The 25,002-nt window shown below is 44.7% G+C and overlaps 1 protein-coding gene across 6 annotated transcripts in view; it reads right to left on the reverse strand.

Annotated features, from left to right (window-relative positions):
- Nucleotides 1-25,002, reverse strand: part of WDR19 (WD repeat domain 19) — a 435,717-nt gene that overhangs the window by 365,955 nt on the left and 44,760 nt on the right. For all 6 annotated transcript variants that reach the window (XM_033947370.1, XM_033947368.1, XM_033947367.1 and 3 more), the window contains one exon: nt 17,074-17,139. Coding sequence is in view for 3 of the 6 variants with exons in the window: in XM_033947367.1 (XP_033803258.1) it covers nt 17,074-17,139 (66 nt within the window). In the remaining 3 variants the exon portion in view is untranslated. The remainder of the gene's footprint in view (nt 1-17,073; nt 17,140-25,002) is intronic.

Here is a 25,002-nt window from a genome sequence, read left to right on the forward strand (position 1 = left end):
CCAGTTTTTAATCCACGTGAGTATTTCACCCTCGATTCCATGGCTCGCAATTTTCCGAAGTAGTCGTTCATGCGGAACCTTGTCAAACGCCTTCTGAAAATCCAGATATGCAATGTCGACCGGGTCACCCTTGTCTATCTGCCTGTTTACTCCCTCGAAGAAGTGCAGCAAGTTTGTCAAACAAGATCTGCCTTTGCTGAAACTGTGCTGGCTGGTCCTCATCAGACCGTGTCCGTCAAGGTGATCAATGATGGGGTCCTTTATCAGCGCCCCTACCATCTTTCCTGGTGCTGAGGTCAGACTCACCGGTCTGTAGTTTCTCGGGTCTCCCTTCAAACCTTTTTTGAAGATAGGCGTAACATTCACCACCTTCCAGTCCTCCAGAATCTTTCCCGATTTGATTGACAGATTGGCTATTAGTTGAAGCAGTTCAGCTATAGTCCCTTTCACTTCCTTGATGACCCTCGGATGGATACCATCCGGTCCCAGGGATTTATCGCTCTTAAGCCTATTAATCTGCCTGTATACCTCTTCTAGACTGACCGTCAGTTTCCCGTTTTCGCTTCCAGCATATAGCCTGATGGGTTCTGGTATGCTGTGTATATTCTCTTCAGTAAATACAGATGCAAAAAATGTGTTCAGTCTGCCGGTGATTGCTTTCTCCTCCTTTAGCGCTCCCTTTATTCCTTGGTCATCCAACGGTCCCACCACTTTCTTCATGGGTCGTTTCCCCTTAATATATCGAAAGACCGGCTTGAAGTTTTTCGCCTCCTTGGCTATTTTTAACTCCTAGTCTCTTTTGGTCCTTTTACTGTCTTATGGAACCTGCGTTGATGTTGTTTGTGCTTATTCCAGTTTTCGTCTGTTTTTGACCTTTTCCATTGCTTAAACGAAGCTTTTTTGTCTCTGATCACTTCCTTTACCTCTACAGTTTCTAGTTGGACTTCCTGCTGACTGTGCATCCAACATTTTTTTTTCTGCCTCTTGCATGCTTCCTCTCCTCCAGACCTCATTCCCTTCACCAACCAACATCTCTCTCTGTCCCCTCCATGAGTCCAACTTTTCTTCCTCTCTCCTCCACCCCTATTGGCAACTGTCTCCCCCTCTTTCCCTCCTCTGTTATGATCTTGCATCACTCTGTTATTCCTCAGGATCTCTCCTTCTCTGTCTCTTCGGTCTGCACCTCCCAAAGTCTAGCATCTGCCTCCTGTTTTTCTCCTTTAGTCCACGCCTCTCTCTCTCTATCTTTCTTCTGGTTACAACCACCTCCCCCCAATCCAGTATTTGTTCTCCTTTCTTCCATGTCTTTCTGTCTCTCCTTCCTTCCTCCCTGGTCCAGAGTCTTTTCACCTCTCTGCAGTCTCTTTCTCTCTCTTCCCTCTATACACCCCCATGTCCAACATCATGTCCCCCTCTCTGCTGCCTCCCTTTTGTTTCAGATTTCTCTATCTATCTATCTTCCTTCTGCTAACATTTTGAGTTCTTCCACCTTTGTTCCAGGTCTTTCTATCTCACTCACTCTTTGTCTTCCCCCTCCCCAGGGTCTGGAATCTCTCTCTCCTAGGTTCAGGGTGTTTCCCCTCTCTACCCCCTCTAGTCCAGCATCTGCATTGTCTTTTGGTTCAAGTCTGCTTTCCCGCCCCTCCTCAAGGACTTTTCTGTCTCTCCCCACCCTCCTCCCAATCTAGATGAATAAAGGTGGTTACAGAAAAATGCAGGGAAAATACTAAATACAGTACAGTACTCCTTCAATATTTGCGGGGGTTCCTTTACATGAACCCCCACGAATCTTGAAAAACCACAAATAAGGTTTTTTGCAGGGGAAACAGGATAGGGCATCCGAGAGGCAGGAGAGGGCAGACGGAGAGGCAGGAGAGGGCAGAGTGCCGGCAAGTCAAAGCAGCTCCTGATTGGTGAGGCCCGACTTTAGTACAGGAAGAGGCGGTCAGAGCAAACCGCGAGTGATTTACTTCACTCGCTGGCACTCCGGCTGCCCTCTCCTGCCCGGTCATTCGCGGTCAGAAAATACCGTGAATGACCAGGAGCAAGCACTGTATATAAAAGAAATAATTCTGTACAGAGGAACTATCCCGTACTCCTTCCTCTTCCAAATAAGTGCCTCCATATAGATACAAATTGCTGCCATTTATAAACCAAGAAAGCAGATACGATAGTGGGTACAGACCTACCTCAGTCGTTTGTAAATGGGAGTGGTTTCTGGGGATTGGAGAAGAGTGGATGTGGTCCCTATTCACAAAAGTGGTCACAGAGATGAAGCAGGAAACTACAGGCCGGAAAGCCTCACTTCGGTTGTTGGAAAAATAATGGAAGTGTTGCTGAAAGAAAGGATAATGAAATTCCTAGAATCTAATGGATTACAGGATCCGAGGCAACATGGCTTTACTAAAGGTAAATTGTGCCAAACGAACCTGATTTAATTTTTTGATTGGGTGACCAGAGAATTGGATCAAGGACATATGCTAGATATAATTTACTTAGATTTCAGCAAAGCCTTTGACATGGTTCCTCATAGGAGGCTCTTGAACAAACTTGAAGGGTTGAAGTTAAGACCCAGAGTGGTGAACTGGGTTAGAAAATGGCTGTCGGACAGACGCCAGAGGGTGGTAGTTAATGGAAGTCGCTCGGAGGAAGGAAAGGTGAGTAGTGGAGTCCCTCAGGGTTTGGTGCTGGGGCCAATCCTGTTCAATATATTTGTGAGCGACATTGCCGAAGGGTTAGAAGGAAAAGTTTGCCTTTTTGCAGATGATACCAAGATCTGTAACAAAGTAGACACTGAGAAGGGAGTGGAAAACATGAAAAAGAATCTACAAAAGTTAGAGGAATGGTCTAATATCTGGAAACTAAAATTCAATGCAAAGAAATGCACAGTAATGCATTTGGGGATTAATAATCGGAAGGAACCGTATATGCTGGGAGGTGAGAGGCTGACATGTACAGATGGGGAGAGGGACTTTGGGGCGATAGTGTCCGAAGATCTAAAGGAGAAAAACCAGTGCAACAAGGCAGTGGCTGCTGCCAGAAGGATGCTGGGCTGTATAAACAGAGGCGTAACCAATAGAAGAAAGAAGGTGTTGATGCCCCTGTACAGGTCATTGGTGAGACCCCACCTGAAAGTATTGTGTTCCGTTTTGGAGACCGTATTTGGCGAAGGATATAAGAAGACTTGAAGCGGTCCAGAGGATGGCGACGAAAATGATAGGAGGTTTGCGCCAAAAGATGTATGCGGAGAGACTGGAAACCCTGAATAATTATACCCTGGAGGAAAGGAGGGGCCAGGGAGATATGATTCAGACGTTCAAATACTTGAAAGGTATTAACGTAGAACAAAATATTGTCCTGAGAAAAGAAAATGGTAAAAAGAAAGGACATAATTTGAGGTTGAGGGGTGGTAGACTTAAGAGCAATGTAAGGAAATTCTTCTTTATGGAGAGGTTGGTGGATGCCTGGAATGTACTCCCAAGAGAGGTGGTGGAGAAGAAAACATAAGAACATAAGAATTGCTGCTGCTGTGACAGTGACAAAAAAGCGTGGGATGAACACAGAGGATCTAGAATCAGAAAATGATAGTAAATAGTGAAGAACTAAGGCCAGTACTGGGCAGACTTGCACGGACTGTGTCTGTATATGGCTGTTTGGTTGAGGATGAGCTGGGGAGGGCGTCAATGGCTGTGATGGTGTAGATGGGCTGGAGTGAGCTCTGACGGAGACTTTAGAAGTTTAGAGTAAATTTACAGTTGTTGGAATCTACGCACAGTACCGGGCAGCATTTTGGATTCTTGCCCAGAAATAGCTGAGAAGGAAAGAAAAACAAATTTTTTTTTTTAGATTGAATCAGGTTGGGCAGACTGGATGGACCATTTGGGTCTTTATCTGCCGTTATCTACTATGTTAATGCTGAGCTACAAAAGCCTGCATAAAAAACTCAACTTGATCCTCATTTAACTACTCCACCCTCTCATCCAAGAGAGCTATCATCGCGCTCCTAGGCAGAGAATAATGAATCAATTGACTTATGTATAGAAACACTTGATCCCAAAATAAACCAACACTGGGCATCCCCACAAGCGGAAAGAAGTCCTCATGCCCCACACCCCTTCCAGCATCGATTACATGCAGTTCTAGAAAACTTTCCAATTAGAACTGGTGGTAAATGCCACCTGACCAACATTTTTATGGCCTTTTTACATTTACAGAGGGGTATAGGCAATATGATGAAGTCTAAGAGAAATTCATTCCCACTCCTGCATTGTAAAAGTCCTATTCAAATCGGTTCCCAAGCTCTAGTAGGACCTGTCTGCAGTAGCTGGTGTCTCTCCAATACCCCCCTCCCCACTCCCCTCCAGTGTCTAGATCAAGCGTCTCTATGGCAATCCCCATCCCGCAGGGGCCATCGTAACAGGCAGGGCCTTACCTCTGCTGCTTCCCGCACCCAGCAAGACAGGTCATCTTCAGTGCTGTGACTGCCGCCGAGGACCAACCTTTAAAGGTAATTATGGCAGCCTGCAGAGGATCGCCGATGCCGTAGCGAACCTAGCAAGCTGCTGGTGGCCTCCACAGCACGTTCCCTCTGCCACGGTCCTGCCCCTTCTCTAATGTCAGGGGGCGGGTCTGCGGCAGAGGGAATGTGCTGCAGAGGCCGCTGGCAGCCTGCCAAGTTTGCTACAGCGACGGCAATTCTCTGCAGGCTGCCTTAATTACCTTTAAAGGTGAGACCAGGGGAAAACATGCAAGCCTTCGGAGAATCGTGCAGCGCTGACACCATACCGCAGAGGCTAGTCAGCCATACAGACCCCGAAGCACGGCCCTTGGTTGTGTTGCAAAGGGAGTGTGGGAGAGATACCCTGAGGGAAGGAAGCATGCTATTTGAGGAAGGCAGCTGGAGCGCCCAGCTAAAAGACGCTAGGGAGAACACTGTGAAGGTATGGTGAAAGGAATACAGGCATAGTTAAGGAGCATGAGTTCCGTCTTGTCCAAGTTTACCTTGTAATCTGACATAGTAGAAAATATAGAAATTAGTTGAACTAGGGATGTAAGAGAGGTCTTAGGATCCGATAAGTATAATAAAATATCATCGGTGTATACCGATAGTTTAAATTCTATACTAGCTATGGAGATGCCTTTGATGAAATATGATTGTCTTATAGCTGACAATATGGCTCTAAGGCCAGATTAAATAATAATGGGGACATGGGACAACCTTGCCTGGTTCCTCTGTGAAGAGTAAAAGGAGCTGAAGATTCATCATTAACTATCAATTTGGTAACAGATTGATTGTACAGTAAAGAGATCATATTAGTGAATTCTTTGGGGAGACCAAAGTGATCAAGAACACAGAACAAGTACCTCCTATCTATCCTGCAAAAACGCTTTTTCAGCATCAAGTGAAGCTACCATTAAGGGATGGTGATTAGACAGGGCAGAGTGGAGAACTTGAGTCGAGGTTTCCTGTTGGGGGAGCCTCTCCTTCGCAGGATTCAGCGGCGATCTGCAGCCATCTGGCCGGCTCCTGTAGGGAGCCTCGTTCCTGCCCTCCCCCCGCCGGACGTGCGAGCCTGCTCCGCCCCCTACCAACCTGCTGGGAGCATTTGAACTCGAGTCGAGGTTTCCTGTTGGGGCAGCCTCTCCTTCGCCAGACTCAGCGGCGATCTGCAGCCATCGGGCCGGCTCCTGCAGGGAGCCTCGTTTCTGCCCTCCCCCCGCCAGGCGTGCGAGCCTGCTCCGTCCCCTCCCGACCTGCTGGGAGCATTTAAATCCTGAGAGAACGGCGCCCCAGCTAAGGCGCACAGCAAAGGCGCGGGCCTTTGCAAAGCGGCAAGCGGAGCAGCAAAAGCTTCACTGCACTACTACACCTCTTCCCAGCTACCAAGCACCGCTCTGAGGGTCCCATCATCGGACGTTGGTGCCCACTCCACCCAACACCTCACCAATCCCGGGACTACTCTAAACCCAGCGGACAAAACCCATCGGACAAACTGATAAGTACTTTGCATGGCTAATCTACTATCTATTCCAAACAAAGCTATCTCAAACCCTGTTGTATCACTTAATGCATGATGGCTTCTATACACAACTATCTAACATTATTTCTTATGCTTTATTGGTCTTGTTACAAAAGCTGGTTAACTGAGGCACTACTTTCCACCCTGATTCTAATCCTCATAAGGCCTCATCCTACCAACCCAGAACCCCATAGGTCAGCCCAACGCTTCATTCTTGACTGTTCTGAATGGGGCCCTTTTCAAATCCCGGTTGTTCCCCCCTCACGCAAATCAAAGAGACCTTACAGTAAAAAAACACCGATCATTGAGGAAAGTTTCCTACTCAGTACCTGCTGACGCACCCCACCACCAAAAGGTTCAAGGTTTCTACTTAAACATCCGATCTATCAGGAACAAAGCACAGCTGGTTAAAGACTGGCTAGAGGAGACCAACCCTGACTTTGTTCTCTTAACTGAAACATGGTTGATCTCCGAAAATGATATCATAATTCGTGAGTGTCTTCCACCTGGGTTTAAAATTACGTCTCAACCCAGAACCAGGGGAAGAGGGGGAGGACTAGCCATCATAGCAAGAGATTCATTCGAGTCCACCATCTTAGCCTCGAAATCCTTAACGGATCTCAAAATTCTTTATCACGCTATTTTACATCCCTCCTAAGAAATGGTCCACCGCTAAAGACAACTTCTCCGAATTCCTCCTCACAAACTCAATTACAGGTCCCTACAACCTACTGATCGGTGAACTGAACATTCACTTAGAACAGGTAGAGCAGAGTGACACTAAAGATTTACTATCCTTCATCACCCACACTGTTCAACATCTACCTGGCCGCACTGGGGAATCTACTGCAAAGTTTAAAAATCAAATTCTACATTTATGCTGACGACATCACCATAGTCTTTCCACTAAAAAATCTAACTCCCGAGATGAAAAATCACCTGGCATCTATCTTAAGGCAAATCAAACTATGGATGGCTGATTTCAAATTGAAACTCAATTCAGAAAAAAACCAAATTCTTCCTGGCGAGTCCGAATGACAAAATCAAAGATTCATCAATTTCCTTGAATGGTCAAGTCTTTCCTATTATAGATTCCATAAAAATTCTGGGAGTGACACTGGACCGCTACCTTACCCTTGAAACACACACCAACTTACTGGTCAAAAAAGGCTTCTCAACATTAAGGAAACTAAGATCCATCAGAAAATACTTCGATGCAATCTCATTCCGCTTACTGGTGCAATCCTCCATTCTAAGCTTACTCGACTACTGTAACATCATTTAGCTGGGGGTCTTTCAAAAAAACCATTTAAAGACTCCGAATCATCCAAAATTCGGCAATCCGATTGATCTTTGGTCTAAAAAAATGGGAACACATAACTCCCTACTACCAAAAACTCCACTGGCTGCCCCTAGAAGCAAGAGTGCTGTTCAAATTTGCCTGTCTCTGTTTCAAATCCATTCTTGGTTCGGCTCCCATGTACTTGGTTCCCCATTTTAACTTAGATTGTTCATCCAGACCCACACGCAGAGTACATCTGTTTAACCATCCAACACTAAAGGCCTGCTGTTACAAAAGATACCTGAACAGAACACTTGCTTTCCAAGTAGGTCAACTGAACGATCGGCTGGGTAATATTATCTCGCACTCCTCATCCTACCTAAATTTCAGAAAATTAGTAAAAACAAACCTGTTTAACCGATTTGTAACCTAAGACCTCTTATGCCTTATCTTTCATTTCCCAAGATCTCTTATGCCTTACCTCTATATCCTGCTCAACTGTTTTTGGATGACTTTACATTGTACCTACATTCGGTGATTGTACCTTTATTTGCTCATTGTCCAACTACTACGGCTTTGGTGGTATATAAGAATAAAATTATTATTATTATTACGTGGCAGAGCAGCCTGGTATTATCTGCCCCATATCTTCCCTTTAGGAAACTGGCCTGGTCTCTATGAATCAAAGATGACATAATCTTTTCCAATCTATGTACAAGAATTTTAGCAAAGATCTTATAGTCCAGGTTCAACAAGGAGATTGGATGGTAGTTTTTTACTAGTTGGGTATCTCTGTTTGGCTTTGGAAGTACTATGATATTTGCTTCATGAAAACGATGGAGACTGTCTGAAGAAGAGATGAGATTCTGGTAATATGTTAAGAGATATGGAGTTAGAAGTGAAGAAAATGTTTTGTAGAACTCAGATGGCAGGCCATCAGGGCCCGGTGCTTTCGCTGAAGCCATGGAGGCGATAGTTTTGGTGATTTCATAAGTAGAAATGGGTTGTTGCAAAGATTGACGTTGACATATGGTCACCGATGGTAAGTCAATGGAGTGTAGAAAGTCCATAATTTGTTGTTCCGAGCAGAACATTTCCGATGTATACAAGGATTCATAAAAAGTACGAAAGTCTTCTAATATGTCTCGGGTGGCTGTATGAAGTACTCCAGAGGAAGATTTTATATATGTCACTCTTTGTTTTGGTCTGCGGCCTTTAAGGTATGAGGCCAAGAGGTAACCAGCCTTGTTAGAGTTGGCATAATACATGGTAGATTATCTGAATAAGGAGGTAGAAGTAGAATTGCTAAATATCTCATTACACTGAAACTTGAGATGTTGCAAGTTTTTGTAGAAGACAAAAAATAGAACCCTTCTTTATTTTGATAATGTGTGTTTTTTTCATTTGAGTTTTTTTCACACATTGCACATTTTGCACTAGTTAAGCACCACAAATATTATCCGGAGCAAGCCCGGGGATGTTTCGCAGTTAACACCTTCCTGGGTGTAAATCCGCGACAGCTTTTCCCTGGAGTTTCCAGAGGTTGCTGTGTGACTGAGGGCTTGTCCGGTTAATACTCTTAAATTAAATTATAGAATTATTTTCATTCTTTGCTCAGTTTGGAGTTGGACTTCATCTCTTTTCCTTAATCTTTGTAGACTTCTTGGGGTGAGGGAGGTTCTTTCATTTGTTAGCAAGTTTTTGTAGAGCACTGAATCAAATTTATAATAAAGCTAAGTTTCATGAGAATGGATGTCTGTTTCTAGACATTGTAGATCAATCTTTTTTTGTTTTAGGTGAAATGCTGAATAGCTGATGGTTTCACCCCTTAGCCAAGATTAAGATGTTATTCTTGTATCAGACAGATACCAGCATTAAGGTGCTTGAAATAATGAAGGATCTTTTTCTGCTTGGCAGGGTTGGAGATGCCCTTAACATTCAGGGAAACAAGATTAATCTTAATCATCTATGAACCAAAATTTGGCAGGAGACTGGAGGACTTGTAGCAAATAGACGAGGGACACAGGAGAAAGTTTTGACTAATATTGCCCACATGTGCATGGAAAAGGAGATAATAGCACCATGGTAAACAGTATGTGACAAATTTCCATCATGAAGAGAGCTCCACAAAAAGAAAGTGAGAAAATGCAAAAAACATGGTCAATTTGAAAAAAAGAGAACCAGAAATGCAGTTGCATGCCAACAAGACATACCCAGCACACAGCTCCCCAGCCCTCAAGGACAACCAAAAATAGAATACTATTCAACCATCGAGTAAAGTAAGGTATAAGTGATTGGAGCAGAGAGATCAGATCATGTTACTTACATTGTCATCAAGGATTTTCAGTAAATCCTTAGGATCCTCAAAATTTTTAGTGGTATGGTGACAGGTTATTCTCATTTTGGCTGGGTAGAAGAGGCCATATTGTGCGCCAATGCTTTTGAGATGAAAATGCATCGAGAGGAAAGTTTTCTGTTTTTGTGCAGATGATTTTGATAAATCCGGAACAAATAGAATTTTTTTGCCATCCACTAGCAAAGAAGATTTTGTTTTTGCAGCTTGCAGAATCCACAACGTTTATGGATAGCATAGGATCTTCAGGACTATCGGCCTCGAAAATTTGAACTGAGAGGTAGGGCCAGAGGGCACTCGATATACGCATTTGATCTCTAATGGAGGGTTAAATTGTAAATTCAAGATGTTGGGAATAAACCTATGAAAGTAAGAAATGATATCCTTTCCCTCAGAGCCCTCAGAAGACTGATTATGTGAACATTGTTGCGCCGCATTCTGTTAGACATATCTTTATTGTCACGTTGTATGAGATCCATCTTGTGAAGGCCATGTTGCACCTCTTGAATTTGATTGTCGTGGACAGAGAAACGTTCTTTGGTCAGATCTAAGTGTGCACTGTATTGCTTTAATTGGAGTATGATGTTGTTAATTTCAGATTTAATGTCTTCAGTCGCTGCTAGGTTATCTTGCATAAGGCCACGCAGGATCTGTAGATCACTAGCGATCGAGGTTCCCTGATCTTTAAAGTGGATATGCAGGCCTTTTCAGGTGACGGAGGCTCGTGTTTAGAGCACTTCGATGCATTATGCGCTACTGCAGTGCTGTTGGACAGCAAGCCATCCATTTTGGTAGATTTAGAAGACATTATTGAGCAAACTGAGAAAGTCTACTGACCTCGTTTTCAATAAGAAAAGGTAGAAATTGATACTTTTAGCAAGGTTGGAGCAAAGGACTTAGCTGAGCTGCCATCTTGCAATCAGTCACATGATGCCCCCTCATATAATCCTCTTCTCTGAATGAAGGCAGAAAAAGACACTCATTGCAATGAAACATCAAAACCACCTTTGGTAGAAAAGGAAGGTATTGATCTTATTAATATCTCTGCCACACAGAAAATCTAGAAATTGATCTCTACCGGAAAGGGCTTGCTACTCCAAAACCCTCGCATGTGTAGACCAAAGGACTCAGGCACTGCAAATAAAATCAATATAAAAAGCTCATCCTTCCAGCTTCCTGATGTAGCGTAGCGAAACACAGACTGTGTTGGAGCCATGAACTGACCTTTTCAGATAAGTGGTCTACTATTAAACAACTTTTGTAGAGCCATAACATTTGCCACTCCAGTAGAAGCAAGTACCCTTGCTCTATCCAATGTGTTATGATTAAAATTCAAGCACCTTTCCAGCGACATTGTACCGCTGCTGTGGCGCCTTGCTGAAGAGCTTATGAGCACATTTAAATATTTAAAAGCCTTTAAATGTTATATGAAGATACTATTTGAGAAACTTGCCCAGTATTGATGAGAGGGTTTTTTTTGTGTTTTGTTCTATTTTGCATCCATCTTTGGCATTAACTTAATATTCAATTTTTCTGCTTTCTTTTCAAAATCTACGTTTTCATGTCTTACCTTCCCTTCTATCTCTCTCTTCTTCCGTCCCTATTTCCATGGTCTGACATCTCTTTCTTTCCTTTCTCTCCCTCCCTCCTTCCTTCTTTCCTTTCTCCTGGTCTGGCATCTGTCTCCTTCCCTCTCCCAACTTTTTATTTCTTTCACCCTGCCCCCTTCTTTCTTTCTCTCTCTCCATGCCCCCTTTCTTTCTATATGTCTGTCTTTCTCTCTCTCTCTCTGTGCCCCCTTTCTTTCTTTTTTCTTTCTCCATGCCCTTTCTTTCTTTCTCACTCCATGCCCCTTTCTGTCTGTGTCTTGTCTCCCTTCTTTCTTTCTGTCTCCCCCTTTCTTTCTTTATTTCGTTGGATGGCAAGAATTGGTCAGCCCCGTGCTGGGGAAGATAAGTAGGGAGAACTAAGAACTCGTTGCCACCACCATTGGAGAACAGGCCGGCAACGAGTTCTTAGTTCTCCCTACTTATTTTCCCCAGCACGGGGCTGACCAATTCTCACCACCCGACGTCAATTCTAACGTCGGAGAGGAAGTTCCGGGCCAGCCAGGCAGCGATTGGCTGGCCCAGAACTTCCTCTCCCACGTTAGAATTGACGTTGGGTGGTGAGAATTGGTCGGCTCTGCGCTAAGGAAGATAAGCAGGGAGAGCTAAGAACTCGGCGCCAGCCTGTTCTCCGATTGCAGTGGTGTTAGCCTATTCCCCGATGGTGGCGGTGGTAGCCTATTCGCCGGCTGTGGATGGTGGTGACTTGGGGGAGGGCAGTGAGAAGGGATGCATGTTGGGTACCCCTGCTTTAGGCAAGTCCCACTCAAGTAGCTAAAGAGCCGCAGTTTGCCGACCAGTGACATAGGCCAATGTGAAGAAACACCACCAAAGGAGAAATCATAGGGGGTTTAAAAAAAAAAATTTCTGTGGGACAGATAATTGCAATTTCCAAAGAAACACATTTTTCACATACTTGCCAAAGGCCTACAGCCCTACACTGCAACCGCCACCACAGCCTGGGATGCCTCATTGCTTGGTTCCGGTGCTTGTGGGTGAGCTGCAGGGCAGAGTGAGCTGTGCTGCAGGGCAGAGTGAACCGTGCGCTCCGGATCCGGTCTGAGAGGGGGCGGAGGGAGGCTGAGATCACGAGATGCACAGCGCAACCCGGCAGCCGAAATGCCGCCTAGAGACGCAAGCCAAAGCGGGCGGAGGGAGGCTGAGACTGGGAGAAGCACAGCACCACCAGGAGGCCGTTTGCCGACATTCCCTTCGACGCAAATAAATTAAAGCAGTCGCAGTCTGTACGCAATTGTCCTCTCCACAATCAGAAAACTTGTGAAGTGGAGAGGACAGACTGCTGGCCGCAAAATAGTCCCTGGGGGGCCGCATGCAGCCCACGGGCCGCGTGTTTGAGACCGCTGTACTAGTACTACTATTGATCACTTCTATAGTGCTGAAAGGCATTTGCAGTGCTGTATATTCTGACATTTAATAGCAATGACAAAATTTGTACCTCACCACAGCCAAAAAAGAGGGAGCCTTGGGAAGTTTTGAATTGCTAGAAATGAACACTTTTTTTCATGCTTGAAAGAAAAGTAAAAGCTCACATACACCCTCATATTGGTGAAGTACTAACATTGAGGGGGAACATCACCTTGAACTACTAACAGTTTTTCTAGCCATTAAACCAGCTGCATGTGTTGCCACAAAACAACAAATTCAGGAGTAAGGGCTCACTAGGGGAGGGAGTAAGTCTGCCCAAACAAAGCCACCTCTAGCTGAAGTGGCTCCCCAGTCCCCAAAACAGCCCACAAGGAGGGTGAAAATGGCAGACCCCCCAAATGCAGACATGGCAGACCCCCAAATGCAGACATTCCAGAAATTGCAGGAGAATAAGCTGGGGATGACAAGGGGTCCATCTCAGAAGGCAAAGCAACCCTCCACTCTTATAAGTCTGCTGCCTGAGAGTAGCAGTGAAGCCCCAGAAGAATCCGACCAAAATTGATGTAAAAAGCTTATCCAAGTAGGTAGCAGAGCAGTAAATATGGCCCCCTTCAACAGAAATGGCAATGTGCAGTCATATTGTAAATCAAATAAAGTCATAGAAACATGATGGCAGATAAAAGCCAAAATGGCCCATCTAGTCTACCCATCCGCAGTAAATTGGCTCTGTTGACTACAACACATTGGACTGCCCTGCTGCTTCAAACCTGTGCACAAAGAGGGAGCATAGGGGCTTAAAGAACCCCTTGTCCAGGCCTCTCCAGTGCCGCGGAGGAGGAATTGACTCTAAATAAAATAGCCACGGTATTCATTGGAGAACTCGGCCACCCCTCCGAAGCACAGAAAACTGAAGGCAGACCTGCTGTGCCTCAGCCAGCCGTAAACACTGCTAATGGTGTTCATCACTTCCTACAGCACAAACAGCAGTTAACACTCTAAGCCTGTAGGGGTGTTTCCATATTTGCACCTGAAGGTTAGGCCTCTCTGACATCATGTACTGAGTTTCATTTATGTAATCAGATATTTTGTGAACAATATTTAGATATTGCAGCTGGCTTGTGAATTCTATTTTTCTATTTTTCATAATAAAATATTTATCATTAGCCTGTGTCTTGTGTCGTATAAATAGACCAAGAAATTTGGACCTGGCAGCGTTTATGGATTTCCCTAGACAAAACTAACAGACACGTAATTTGTTTATGTAACTGCTTAGTGTACCATAAATCTTGCTACAAGCCACCATAAAAAACAAATGAACTGCTAACCACGAAGCCAACAAAAATTAAGAATTTAAATACACACTTGCCCAATAGCTCAGCAGAAAGTAAGAGGCAAAAACTGTGCAAGTCAGTCTCAGAAGAGAAAAGGGATCCTGTTCCTGTCACAGCCCACAGCTGGAGAAGCCTTGGGACTTGCATGTGCCTTTTTTTCTCATAATTTTTTTTTTAATTATGGGAAAGGAGAAAAATAAGGCATCAAACCACCTCAAAGCAGTAGGGAAGGTGGGGTAGAGACCTGGGAGGACCCAGATGTAACCCCCAAAGCTGGCACCACTCAGCCAGACACCACTAGCTCAACTGTCACAAGTACAGGGGTCCTTTAGCAACAGAGGCCAGGAGCTAGAAGACAGCCATCCAATCTGCCTGCTAGAGACAGAGCATACTAATTGGCCAGGATGCTTTCCATCCAATAAGTCAATTCAGTGCTCTCTATCTCCACCTGCTGATAGATGATGGGTATAACCCACAAGTCTCTGGATTCATCTGCTGCTGGTGCTAAGGAAGATGAGATGGGCATTTGTCACTCAATGTTTGCATCATTCATTCATGGATTTCCTTTGGAGTTTTCTTCTGCAGGTATAGGAATTTCATGATGACCCGGAGTTCCACACTTGAAAATTCCACACTTTTCATTGATATGGTTCAATCAATAATCTGACACAATGTCAAAACATATCATTTACAATTCTGCAAATTGGCACTTTACAAAATAAATAGGGTTCATAGACATAATCGCGGAAGACAAAGGTGCGCGCCGACAACTGAGCGCAAGATGGAGGCGCGCGCCGAAGAAAATTACTGTTTTTAGGGTCTCCGACGGGGGTTTTTGTTGGGGAGCCCCCCCACTTTACTTAAAACAGATCGCGGCGGCGTTGTGGGGGTTTGGGGGGTTGTAACCCCCCACATTTTACTGGAAACTTAACTTTTTCTCGAAAAACAGGGAAAAAGTGAAGTTTTCAGTAAAATGTGGGGGTTACAACCCCCCAAACCTCCCACAACGCGGCACGATCTGTATTAAGTAAAGTGGGGGGGTTTTCCCCCCATGCCCCCCCATTGGAGCCCCTAAAAACAGTAATTTTCTTCGGCGCGCACCTCCACGCTGCGCTCAATTGTCTGCGCGCCTTTGTCCCGGCGTGCTTTTGACCTGACACCTAAAATAGCACTCTTTTCAGCTATAGTGGCAAAATAATGCTCAGAATTTAGGAAGTTGGTTGGGCTGAGAACTTTTCAGCACCCCCTCGTATTATGGAACTCTGTATTGCATATTCATGTTGTTTTGAAAATGCTCAATACACTTTTCAAATAAAAATAAAGGACCCCTTTTACAAAACTGTGGTAGCGATGCTGCCATGATAAATGCACCGAAGCCTATTCAATTCCTATGGGCTTTAGTGCATTTACTGTGGCACCATACCTACCGTGGTTTTGTAAAAGGGGCCCAGAGGGTTTATCAGACCTCTCTGCTTTAGGGAGCAATAGCTAATTTTTTTCATTTAAATGGGATTTGCATAGTAATATACTAGTTTTACTGCACAATTTAGGGTACCTTTTTGAGAGTTAAAAACTTTACTAAATTGTGAGTAAAGTTTAACTCACAAAAGGCATGCCAAGTCTAGCTCACTTTATTACACTGACCTTATGAGGAAGAAGGCTCCAAACAAGCCTCTTGCAATGCCAAATTTATGCTTAGTCAACACAAATTGCTGCATTTCACATAACATTATTATTTTGCTTTAACCTATAAAAAGAAAAAACAGAGGGTAAGATTCTCAAAAGTTTAACACTGTCGCTAAACTGTTTTCCAGCAGTATAGCAATGGATTATCTCCATCTTTAGCGAGATTCTAGCAGTCTCCGACACTGACATGTAAATGGGCCCTTCAACACTGGAATGAGCCCTCCAGTGGATTCTTAAAAAATGCCGAGCCATTTTCAAAAAGAGGCGTTGGCTTTTGGCAACAAAAAAAAGCAACTGGTCCAGGGGTGCCGGTCAGTGTCAGAGACTGCTAGAAAGCACGTATTGTGATGCAGCGGGAGATATGCCCATTCTCTCCACTGTATCACAACACCCCTTTCCTGCAGCGGTGGCGAACACAATACCACCACCCCTGGAATGGCAGCGAACACAACACCACTGCAGCAGGAGAGATGCCCATTCTCTCCTGCTGGCACTAAAATCCCCACCACCCTGCTGTGATCGAACCGCCCTCCTGCAGGAGAGATGCCCACTCTTCCCGCTTTCAAGTGACCTCCCATTTCCACCACCCCCTCCCCTTACCTCAACACAGATGAGTTGGAGAGACATGGACACCCTCCTCCCAGCTGCTGCGTTGTCTAAAATGGGATTTCCCCTCCCTGGTGCATCTTGGGATGCACCAGGGAGAGGCCTGAGACTCTGATTAGCTCGGGTTGTTTAAGGCCCCTCCTATGGGATGCATCGGGATGGGTCCTAAGGCTCTGATTGGCCCAGACACCACAGAGGAGGGACCTTACGCGTTCAGGCCAATCAAAGCCTTAGGACACTTCCTGGTGCATCTGGAGAGGGGCCTGAGGCTCTGATGGGCACAGGTTGTATAAAGCACTAGGGAGGGGAAGGCCCATTTTAGATGATGCAGCAGCTGGGAGGAGGGTGTTGATGTCCCTCTGGCTCATCTATGTTGAGGTGAGGGGGCAGCGGAAGGGGGGTCACTTTAAAACGGGGGCAAGTGGGCATCTCTCCCACTGGGGTGGGGGCGGTCGGGTCAGGTCACGGAGGGGTGTTCACATCGGGGAATTTAGTGTAGCAGGAGAGTGGGCATCTCTCTTGCTGCAGGAGGGCGGTCGGGTTGCGGCGGGGTAGTCGCAGCAGGGATTTTAGTGCAGCAGAAGAGAGTGGGTATCACCAGCGAAGGGCACATGCAAATTTAGCGAATCTTTGCTGCTGTCCGCCGAGCTCATTTGCATGCATGATTTTTTAATAATGTCTCATTGTTTTAGATTCGGTATCAAAACGACTTTGTTTTTAATGCGGGTTTTTGAGAATCCTAGCCTCAGTGTTTATAGCACTAGTAAATTAGAGAATGCTATGAATTTCCTGTTCTGCTTACCCTGGGAGGTTAATTTCATCCCTCTTCTGACCATGGCGATCAAAGATTTTTACACTACGATCAGACCTGATAAAGTAAGAAATATGAGAATAGGGTTTTTAAAATATATATACTTACAAAATATTCAGAGGTTTTGTTTTTCTAACTCTTGAGTCTGGAGCAGAAAAATATACAGAAAATCACTGCTCCAAGGAAAAGGCTTAAGTAAGTCAAATAGCACAGTTACTTACCGCAGCAGGTGATATCCAGAGACAGCAGGCAGATATTCTCACATATGGGTGACGTCATCTACGGAGCCCCAATGTGGACAGCTGCACATGCATTCTTGAAGAACTTTAGAAAGTTTGCGACTAACCACACCGCGCATGTGCGAGTGCCTTCCCGCCCGCCCGTCTCCTCATTTTAGATAGTCAGCTAAGAAGCCAACTAGGGGAAGTGGGTGGGTTATGAGAATATCTGCCTGTTACGGTAAGTAACTGTGCTTTATCCCAGGACAAGCAAGCAGCATATTCTCACATATTGGTGACCTCCAAGCTAACCTGAATAGGATGGTAGAAGTGTTGGCTTTGAAGAAAAAGCAAATTTGAAAACCTGAGAGGCAGAAAGGCCTAAAGCATCTGGACACAAGTTCCAGACAATAATGAGAGGTGAAAGAAATGAACCGAAGAGAAAATAAGAGTGGCTTCAGCTATTCTGAATCAAAATAGATTGAGAAAAAAATACTGAAGCTGCAAAAATTGAACCATTGAAGAACTGAGACTCGACTGACGAAGTACAGCCCAGGCGAAATATAACAAAACAAGATGCATGCAACTTGTTAAACATTAGTCCCCTGGAAACAGGACATCCCAAATTGTTAATGTCAAAAGAGACAAGTTGTAGAGACAATCCGTATGATATAATTTCTTGCAAAGAAGCAGCTAATATGAAGAGTAGATTCTCCTAGATGAGAATAAGAGTTGGAAAATATAAGTAGTACAATTGAGTGATGGAATAAAAAGCAATAATATATGAGAAGAAGTTTGAAATCAGTGACAAGCAGTGATAAGAACATTGAACAAGTGTGAAGTACAATGTTGCCGTGTAAGAAATGCTGTAAAACGTGGATTCGTTATTCATGGCTCAAGAGTACAAGAGAGATAAGAAAAAGAACTTTTCAAGGAAGAAAACGGAAGGCATTGATTCAAATGAACAGGGATCACATTGAGATCCCATATCAATGAAAAATGGTTGCCCATTGAAAAGATGGTACATAAATATAGGAAGGATGTACCATCCACTGACCAATAAAGGCGGCAAACGAACTATAATAGAAGTAAGTTTGAAACCAGAATCTGATCAATGGAGGAAAGAAGTCCAAATCAGAGAAAACCCACAGATATGACTTCAGATTTTAATGAGGCATAAGACATCTAGCTGAAAAGATGATGGGAACACTGCAAAAAACAAGCGTTCTGAAAATTGTGAATATCAATGCACTAGGCTGAGAGAACTGAGGAACAGCTGAATTCTGCCTGAAAAATAGCAATCTGACAGGAGGTAGAACTGAAGATTGGAATGTAGACCGAAACTTGACTCTGCCTAAGAATAGATGGAAAGATCAGCAGAAGTATTGACATCAACCAAGTTGAAAGAGTAGAAAACACAAGGTCGTCTGCACCCCCAAGGAGCTCCTGGAACCATGGTAGAAATCTCCCGCTTGAACTGAACAAGCGTCTGAAAAGAAGAGAAAAACTGGAGACTCTGAAACTTGATCGTCTAATAGAAGAGAACAACAGCCACTTCCAGGAAATGAGAACCTAAAGCTGCTGTGAAAAACGGAGATGCTGATCAGCGAAGTAAGATGCAAGGAAATCTAGTTGTGGAGTTCTTCATTTAGACCAGGGGTGCCCACACTTTTTGGGCTTGCGAGCTACTTTAAAAATGACCAAGTCAAAATGATCTACCAACAATAAAATTTTAAAAAAGCACAAAGCACAATGTATGCATAGAATTGTTAATTATCATTCCTATTCCGGGGTTTTTTCAAAGAGGTCAAAGCAGATGACTCTATGCACTGTCACCTCAGTAACAACCGTACAAAAATAGACAAATACCCACCCCCCTCCCTTTTTACTAAACCACAATAGCAGTTTTTAGCGCAGGGAGCTGCGCTGAATGCCCAGCGCTGCTCTTGACGCTCATAGGCTCCCTGCGCAAAAAACCTCTATTGCGGTTTAGTAAAAGGGGACCTTAGTGTAAAATATAGGCAGCAGATATAAATTCAGACACATTTTGATCACTAAATTTAAAATAAAATCATTTTTCCTACCTTGTCTGGTGATTTCATGAGTCTCTGGTTGCACTTTCGTCTTCTGACTGTGCATCCAATCTTTCTTCCCTTCTTTTAGCCTGTATGCTTCCTCTCCTCCAGACCTCATTCCCTCTCCCAACTTTTCCTTCCTCTCTCCCTGCCCTTTCTTTCTCTCTGCCTCCCTTTCTTTTTTTTTCTGTTTCTCTTCTTTCCTTCTGTCTCCCTGCCTGCCCTTTTTCTTTCTTTCTCCCTGCCCTCCCCCAAGCCACTGCCACTGCCATTGGGGACCAGGACCCAAACCGCCATCAATAACAGGCCCCAAACCACCACCAATAACAGGCCCGAAAGCCGACGCCACCCCAAGCTCTCCCTGCTTCGGCTGACCAGCACTCCTCTCCCCGACGTCCGGCCCAAGATCGCGATCGACCTATTGGGGGAAATGCTGCCGGGTCCTGCCTTCACGGAAACAGAAAGTAGGCAGGACCCAGCAGCAAGAAGAGCAAATGCTTCACGAACCTGTCTCCCGCCTTAGCCCGTAGCGAACGCTTGCTTCAGGGCTCTCAACATGTGCGCGCCGGCTTCCCTTCTCCCCCCCCCCCGACATAACTTCCGGTTTCGGAGGGACGAGAAGGGAAGCCGGCACACACACGTTAGAGCCCGGAGCATAAGTTCGCTGCGGGCTGAAATCTCCAAGCCGGGTTTTTTTGGGGTTTTTTTAATGTTCAGCGGCAGCAGCAGCAGCAGATGACAGCTGGGCGGACCGCCCAGCTAAAAGGCTCTAGGGAGAACATTGGAGAGGAAGGCTGATCGGCCCGGTAGATCAGGACGGCAACACGAGTCTATCACGGAGCCTGAGCTACCGGTCGATCGCGATCGACGTATTGGGCACCCCTGATTTAGACACAATGAAATGGATAATTGCTGAATCAAAAGTCCAGTCAAGAAGGTGAAAAAATTGTTTCTGAGTGTGTATGCCAGAAAAAAAAAAAATAAATAAATAAATCACACTACCTGAAATGGAAAATACAGTTTTGAGAACAACCAACTGTGAGGAAGTGCCTAATTCTGAACTGTTCGAGGCTTTTGTTAGTTAAAACAGGGACTGAACTCCACTTGGCTAGCTAAGATAGCCTATTAGAATGTGGAGGTCCGTATGGACTAGAAGATCTAAAAGAACTAGACTGTAAAGCAAAGAGCAAGCCGATGAGCTCAGCCATAAAAGAGCTAGAAATCCGTGAATAGGATTGACGGAAGAAGGAAACAACTCACTGAACTGCAGAGAGAGCCTTGCAAAGGGAATCACAGGGACTGCAAGGCTATGTACTCGATGCGGAAATTAGAAACGCTGAGCTAGAAATGGCCAAATGTAAATAGAGTGTGCTGATATTACTAAGTAATGAAAAATACTCTTGGGTCTACCTTTAAAAACAAACCTTGAGATATACGATCCTGATCGAGCCAGATGATCAGGGGACAACCACAGTAAATAGATAAACATGAATATGTTCTACCGGAGATGCAAGGTTTAAAAGAAAATAAACAAATTCCCTGTCAATCGAATAGGGAAACTGAAGTTAGTCAGAAGAACAAGTGTGTTGTTTGTGGATGAAGAAAAAGGAAAATAAGCCTCTGGTGTTCATTGAAAAATCGAGAGAAAAACATCCTAAAAATGATATAGTGGCCTCTACCTCCCCAATAGCCACTCCCAAACCTCCGGGCTATGAGAAACAGGAGGAAAGATATAGGAGAAAAAATATTGAGGCAATGGAATGCCTGTAGGAAAAACACAGGCTAACATTGGTGATATAGTGGAGTTTGACTAAAAACAACCCAGTTGATCCTGCATGATAGCAATATTTGTTGCAGGGTTAGAAAAAATTGGTGGAGAAAACTTACTTGAAAAGCTTTCCACCCTTGGTAGCTTTCGACATATCATGTTGAAAAGACATATCATGTCGAAAGGAGGTCCAACTGAAGAACAAAACGTTAAAACGATGTTCTGGTCCTAGACACTAGAACATTGTCGTGTTGAAGAAAGTCCTGAGGAGAATGGGTAAATTGTAAGTCCTCCAGGTATTCCTTAGTGTACTTGGAATCGGATTCCAGAACAATGTTAATGTCCTGACTTATCTGATGCAGAATTCAAGTGAGAGGTGGAAAGAGGATAATCCTCCACAGGAGAACCCTCTGCCACCGAGTAAGAAGGTGAAGCATACATAAAATGAATGCATGAATCCTCAGAGTGTGGCGTGGAAGGAACAGGTGATTCAGAACAGTTCTGTTTAGCAAAGATGTTTAGATGTGGACATCCACTTTCTTAATTTAGAAGACTGTAGAAAAAAAACATTGCTTCCACTATGGCGTACAATTGAAAATAAAGCAGCAGAGAGTCCCTCCAACAGATTGTAAACTGATAGGAGGCTCTGCAGCATCTTGTAGTGGAAGAAGGAGAGAGTTCCACCAACAGGTTGTAAGCTGATAGGAGGCTCTGCAACATGTGGTCAAAGAAGCAGAGAGTTCCTCCAACAGGTTGTAAGCTGATAGGAGGCTCTGCAACCACATGTGGTTGAAGAAGCATAGTATAAACTGATGAGAGGCTCTGCGATACCCTATCTGAAATGATAGCAAAGAAACAGAGTGTTCCTCCAACAGGTTGAAAACTGATGAGAAGCTCTGCTAAACTATGCCAGAAGACATTGAAGAAACAGAGAGTTCCTCCGACAGGCTCTGCTATATGTCCATGTGAAAGAATGCCCTTTATGGGTAGCTGAAGTAATTCCTGAAAAGGATGATTAAGTGTTAACTGTTCCATGATCTTTGTTTGGTAAAATGGAAGCCTGATTGAGACGGTGACACCAATTTGGGCATTGATACATCAGGCGACGTCAGTGTTTCGTTGTCGATTTCTTCCTAGAAGACACTGACTTGGTCAACAATGCGGATGTAGCTGATGTGGAAGCCGAAACCAATGGCTATGAGTTGATTGGAATTGGATCCATAGTTTGCTGGATTCCCCGACAATTCATAGATCTCTTTTGCAGCCCATAATAGTGCGAACAAGCTGAACAGTGGCTGAATGCAATCTATAGGCTCTACAGACCTTGCAGAATCCCAATGTAGATCTATCAACAGTACATTATGGTATTAAAAATGATAACGCAGCATGAAGATAGAGTTCATGCATCATGTGATTATATTACCGTATTTTTCGCTCCATAAGACACACTTTTTCCACCCAAAAAAGTAGGTGGAAAAAAGGATGTATCCTATGGAGCGAATATCCAAATCCCCCTCCCCCCTTCCAGGACCACTACCCACCCCTCACCCGCTGCCACCGCTGCTGGTTGCTCACTGCCAAAATTAGAAGAAGGGAAAGGTGGGTGAAGGGTGCCCTTCAGAGAAGATATGCAGGCGCATGATAACCTTAGCTAAAGTGCACTGGCCTGTCCACTGGCTGGGTAATTTAACACGGAGCCGAAGATCTCCATAGAGCCAGTAAATATCACCTAGGGTGAAAATCTGATGCTGCAACAGTGGGGCATATATATAATCCAAGACAGAACAATAACCGGGGGGGGAAATTGCCTAAAAAACTACCCTGTGTCAGGTTGGAGATATGGCATGTGTAATTACCCTTATAGATGGTAATGGCTATATCAAGCCTCTTTTTCCCAGACAGCAAAGGGTATTTCGAACACCACAGCACACAAAGGGGATCAGTGGAATTAGAGGAGGTATTAGTAAATAACCCAAAAAAGCATGGCTGTATACCAGTAGAGAGGTCCAGGGGAACAGTGGGGGTAAGGCTTCTAGGCCAGCGGCGTGCAATCGCTGCACCCGCCTGGCCCTTCAGGTGCCACGCTGCTTCCACGTCAGGGGAAACACTTCTGGGCCGGCGGCATGCAATCGCTGCACCCACCTAGCCGTTCCGGGTGTCACACTGCTGAGCCAAGAGTCTGCTGTTCCGGATGGCTGCTGAGCCAGGAGTCTGCCCACCCCCCTGCTGCTGCTGCTTCGATGACGTGTCCTCACAACAGCAGCAGCAGCAGCAGGAGGTAAGTAAATCCAGCAGACAGGCAGGCTTGGGGGGAGGGAGGAAGAGGCAAAGGCTGGAAGGCAGTGAGGGGAACATAGGAAGGAGGGAGAAAGGGATTACTGTTGGGCCTGAGGAAGGAAAAAAAGAAAGAAATCACCAGACTGGGGGGAGGAGGAAGAGGACAAAGGCTGGAAGGCATTGAGGGGGACATAGGAAGGAGGGAGGGAGAGAAGAAGGGACAATTGTTGGGCCTGAGGAAGGAAAGAAAGAAAGAAATCACCAGACAATAAAGGTAGGAAAAATGATTTTATTTTCAATTTAGTGATCAAAATGTGTCTGTTTTAAGAATTTATATCTGCTGTCTATATTTTGCACTATATTTGTCTATTTTTCTATAGTTACTGAGGTGACAGTGCATATTTTAAAAAGTCATCTGCATTGACATCTGTGCCCTGTCCCTGCCTGCCCTATGCCCTGTCCCTGCCCGGCCTACCACTAGACCACCAGAGGGGGAACAGGGTACAGAGCCTGGCAGGGAAGGGGGACAGGGTGCAGAGCCTGGCAAGGTGTGTGGAGTTGGGTGCAGAGCCTGGCAGGGAGAATTTGGTTCAGAATGTTTTTTTCTTATTTTCCTCCTCTAAATCTAGGGTACGTCTTATGGTCAGGTGCATCTTATGGAGCAAAAAATATGGTATTTATTTAATTATTGGTTGTTTTTTGTTTTGTTTTTTAAAACAGTCCAAGAAAAAATAAAAAAATTTATATGGAAATGGATGTAAAATACTACATAGGTGATGGTGTTTGCCGTCATTATGGGCAGAAGCACTGATACTAGTGATGTTAAAGAAATGTTGTGAAGCATGACTTGAGAAGAGGAACGAAGTCAAGACAACCTCGATGATTTGACACCTACCAATGGAGTCAAGCGATGCTCAGACTGGTCTACAGGCAGAGGTGTCGATGTGGGATTAAATTTGGCCATTATGTTACCAAACCCCCTGCGAAAGAAATCCTCGAGCATAGCTTTCAAATCAGGCACTGATACCAAAGGTGTAGACAGTATCACCGATCCTGTGGTGCTCTTTGACGAGGGTGACATTGATGATGATATACCTCGGGATTTGAAGGCAAGCTGCATCAATACTATCGGAGTATCGACATCGGAGTATCGACAGCAATGTCTTGACAGAAGTGTATCAACATTGGCAACATTAACAGCATGAACCCTGAAGCACGAACGTCAGCATCATGTGTATGGACGCCAACAGCCTGGACAACAGCAGCATGGCCATTGATAACATGAACATCAGTGCATGAACATCAGCACCGTGTGTATGGACGCCGGTAGCATGAACATTGACAGCATGGACATCAGCACCCATGGACATCAGCGGTATGGACATCAGCACATGAACATGGACATCGATGTATGGACATTGTCACACCCGCGCTCCTGAGATGTGTAGCAAGCCACTGGGATCATGACAAAACCTCTGGCCCAGCATGTCCCTTACAACCAAGGGACCCTTCAAGACTTCATCTGGCTAGGTAATAGCCTAACAGGGCATGCAAGTAATGAGTTCTAGTCAGAAATGGCAGA

This window comes from Geotrypetes seraphini, chromosome 1 (assembly GCF_902459505.1).
Source record: "Geotrypetes seraphini chromosome 1, aGeoSer1.1, whole genome shotgun sequence".
Lineage (NCBI taxonomy): Eukaryota > Metazoa > Chordata > Amphibia > Gymnophiona > Dermophiidae > Geotrypetes > Geotrypetes seraphini.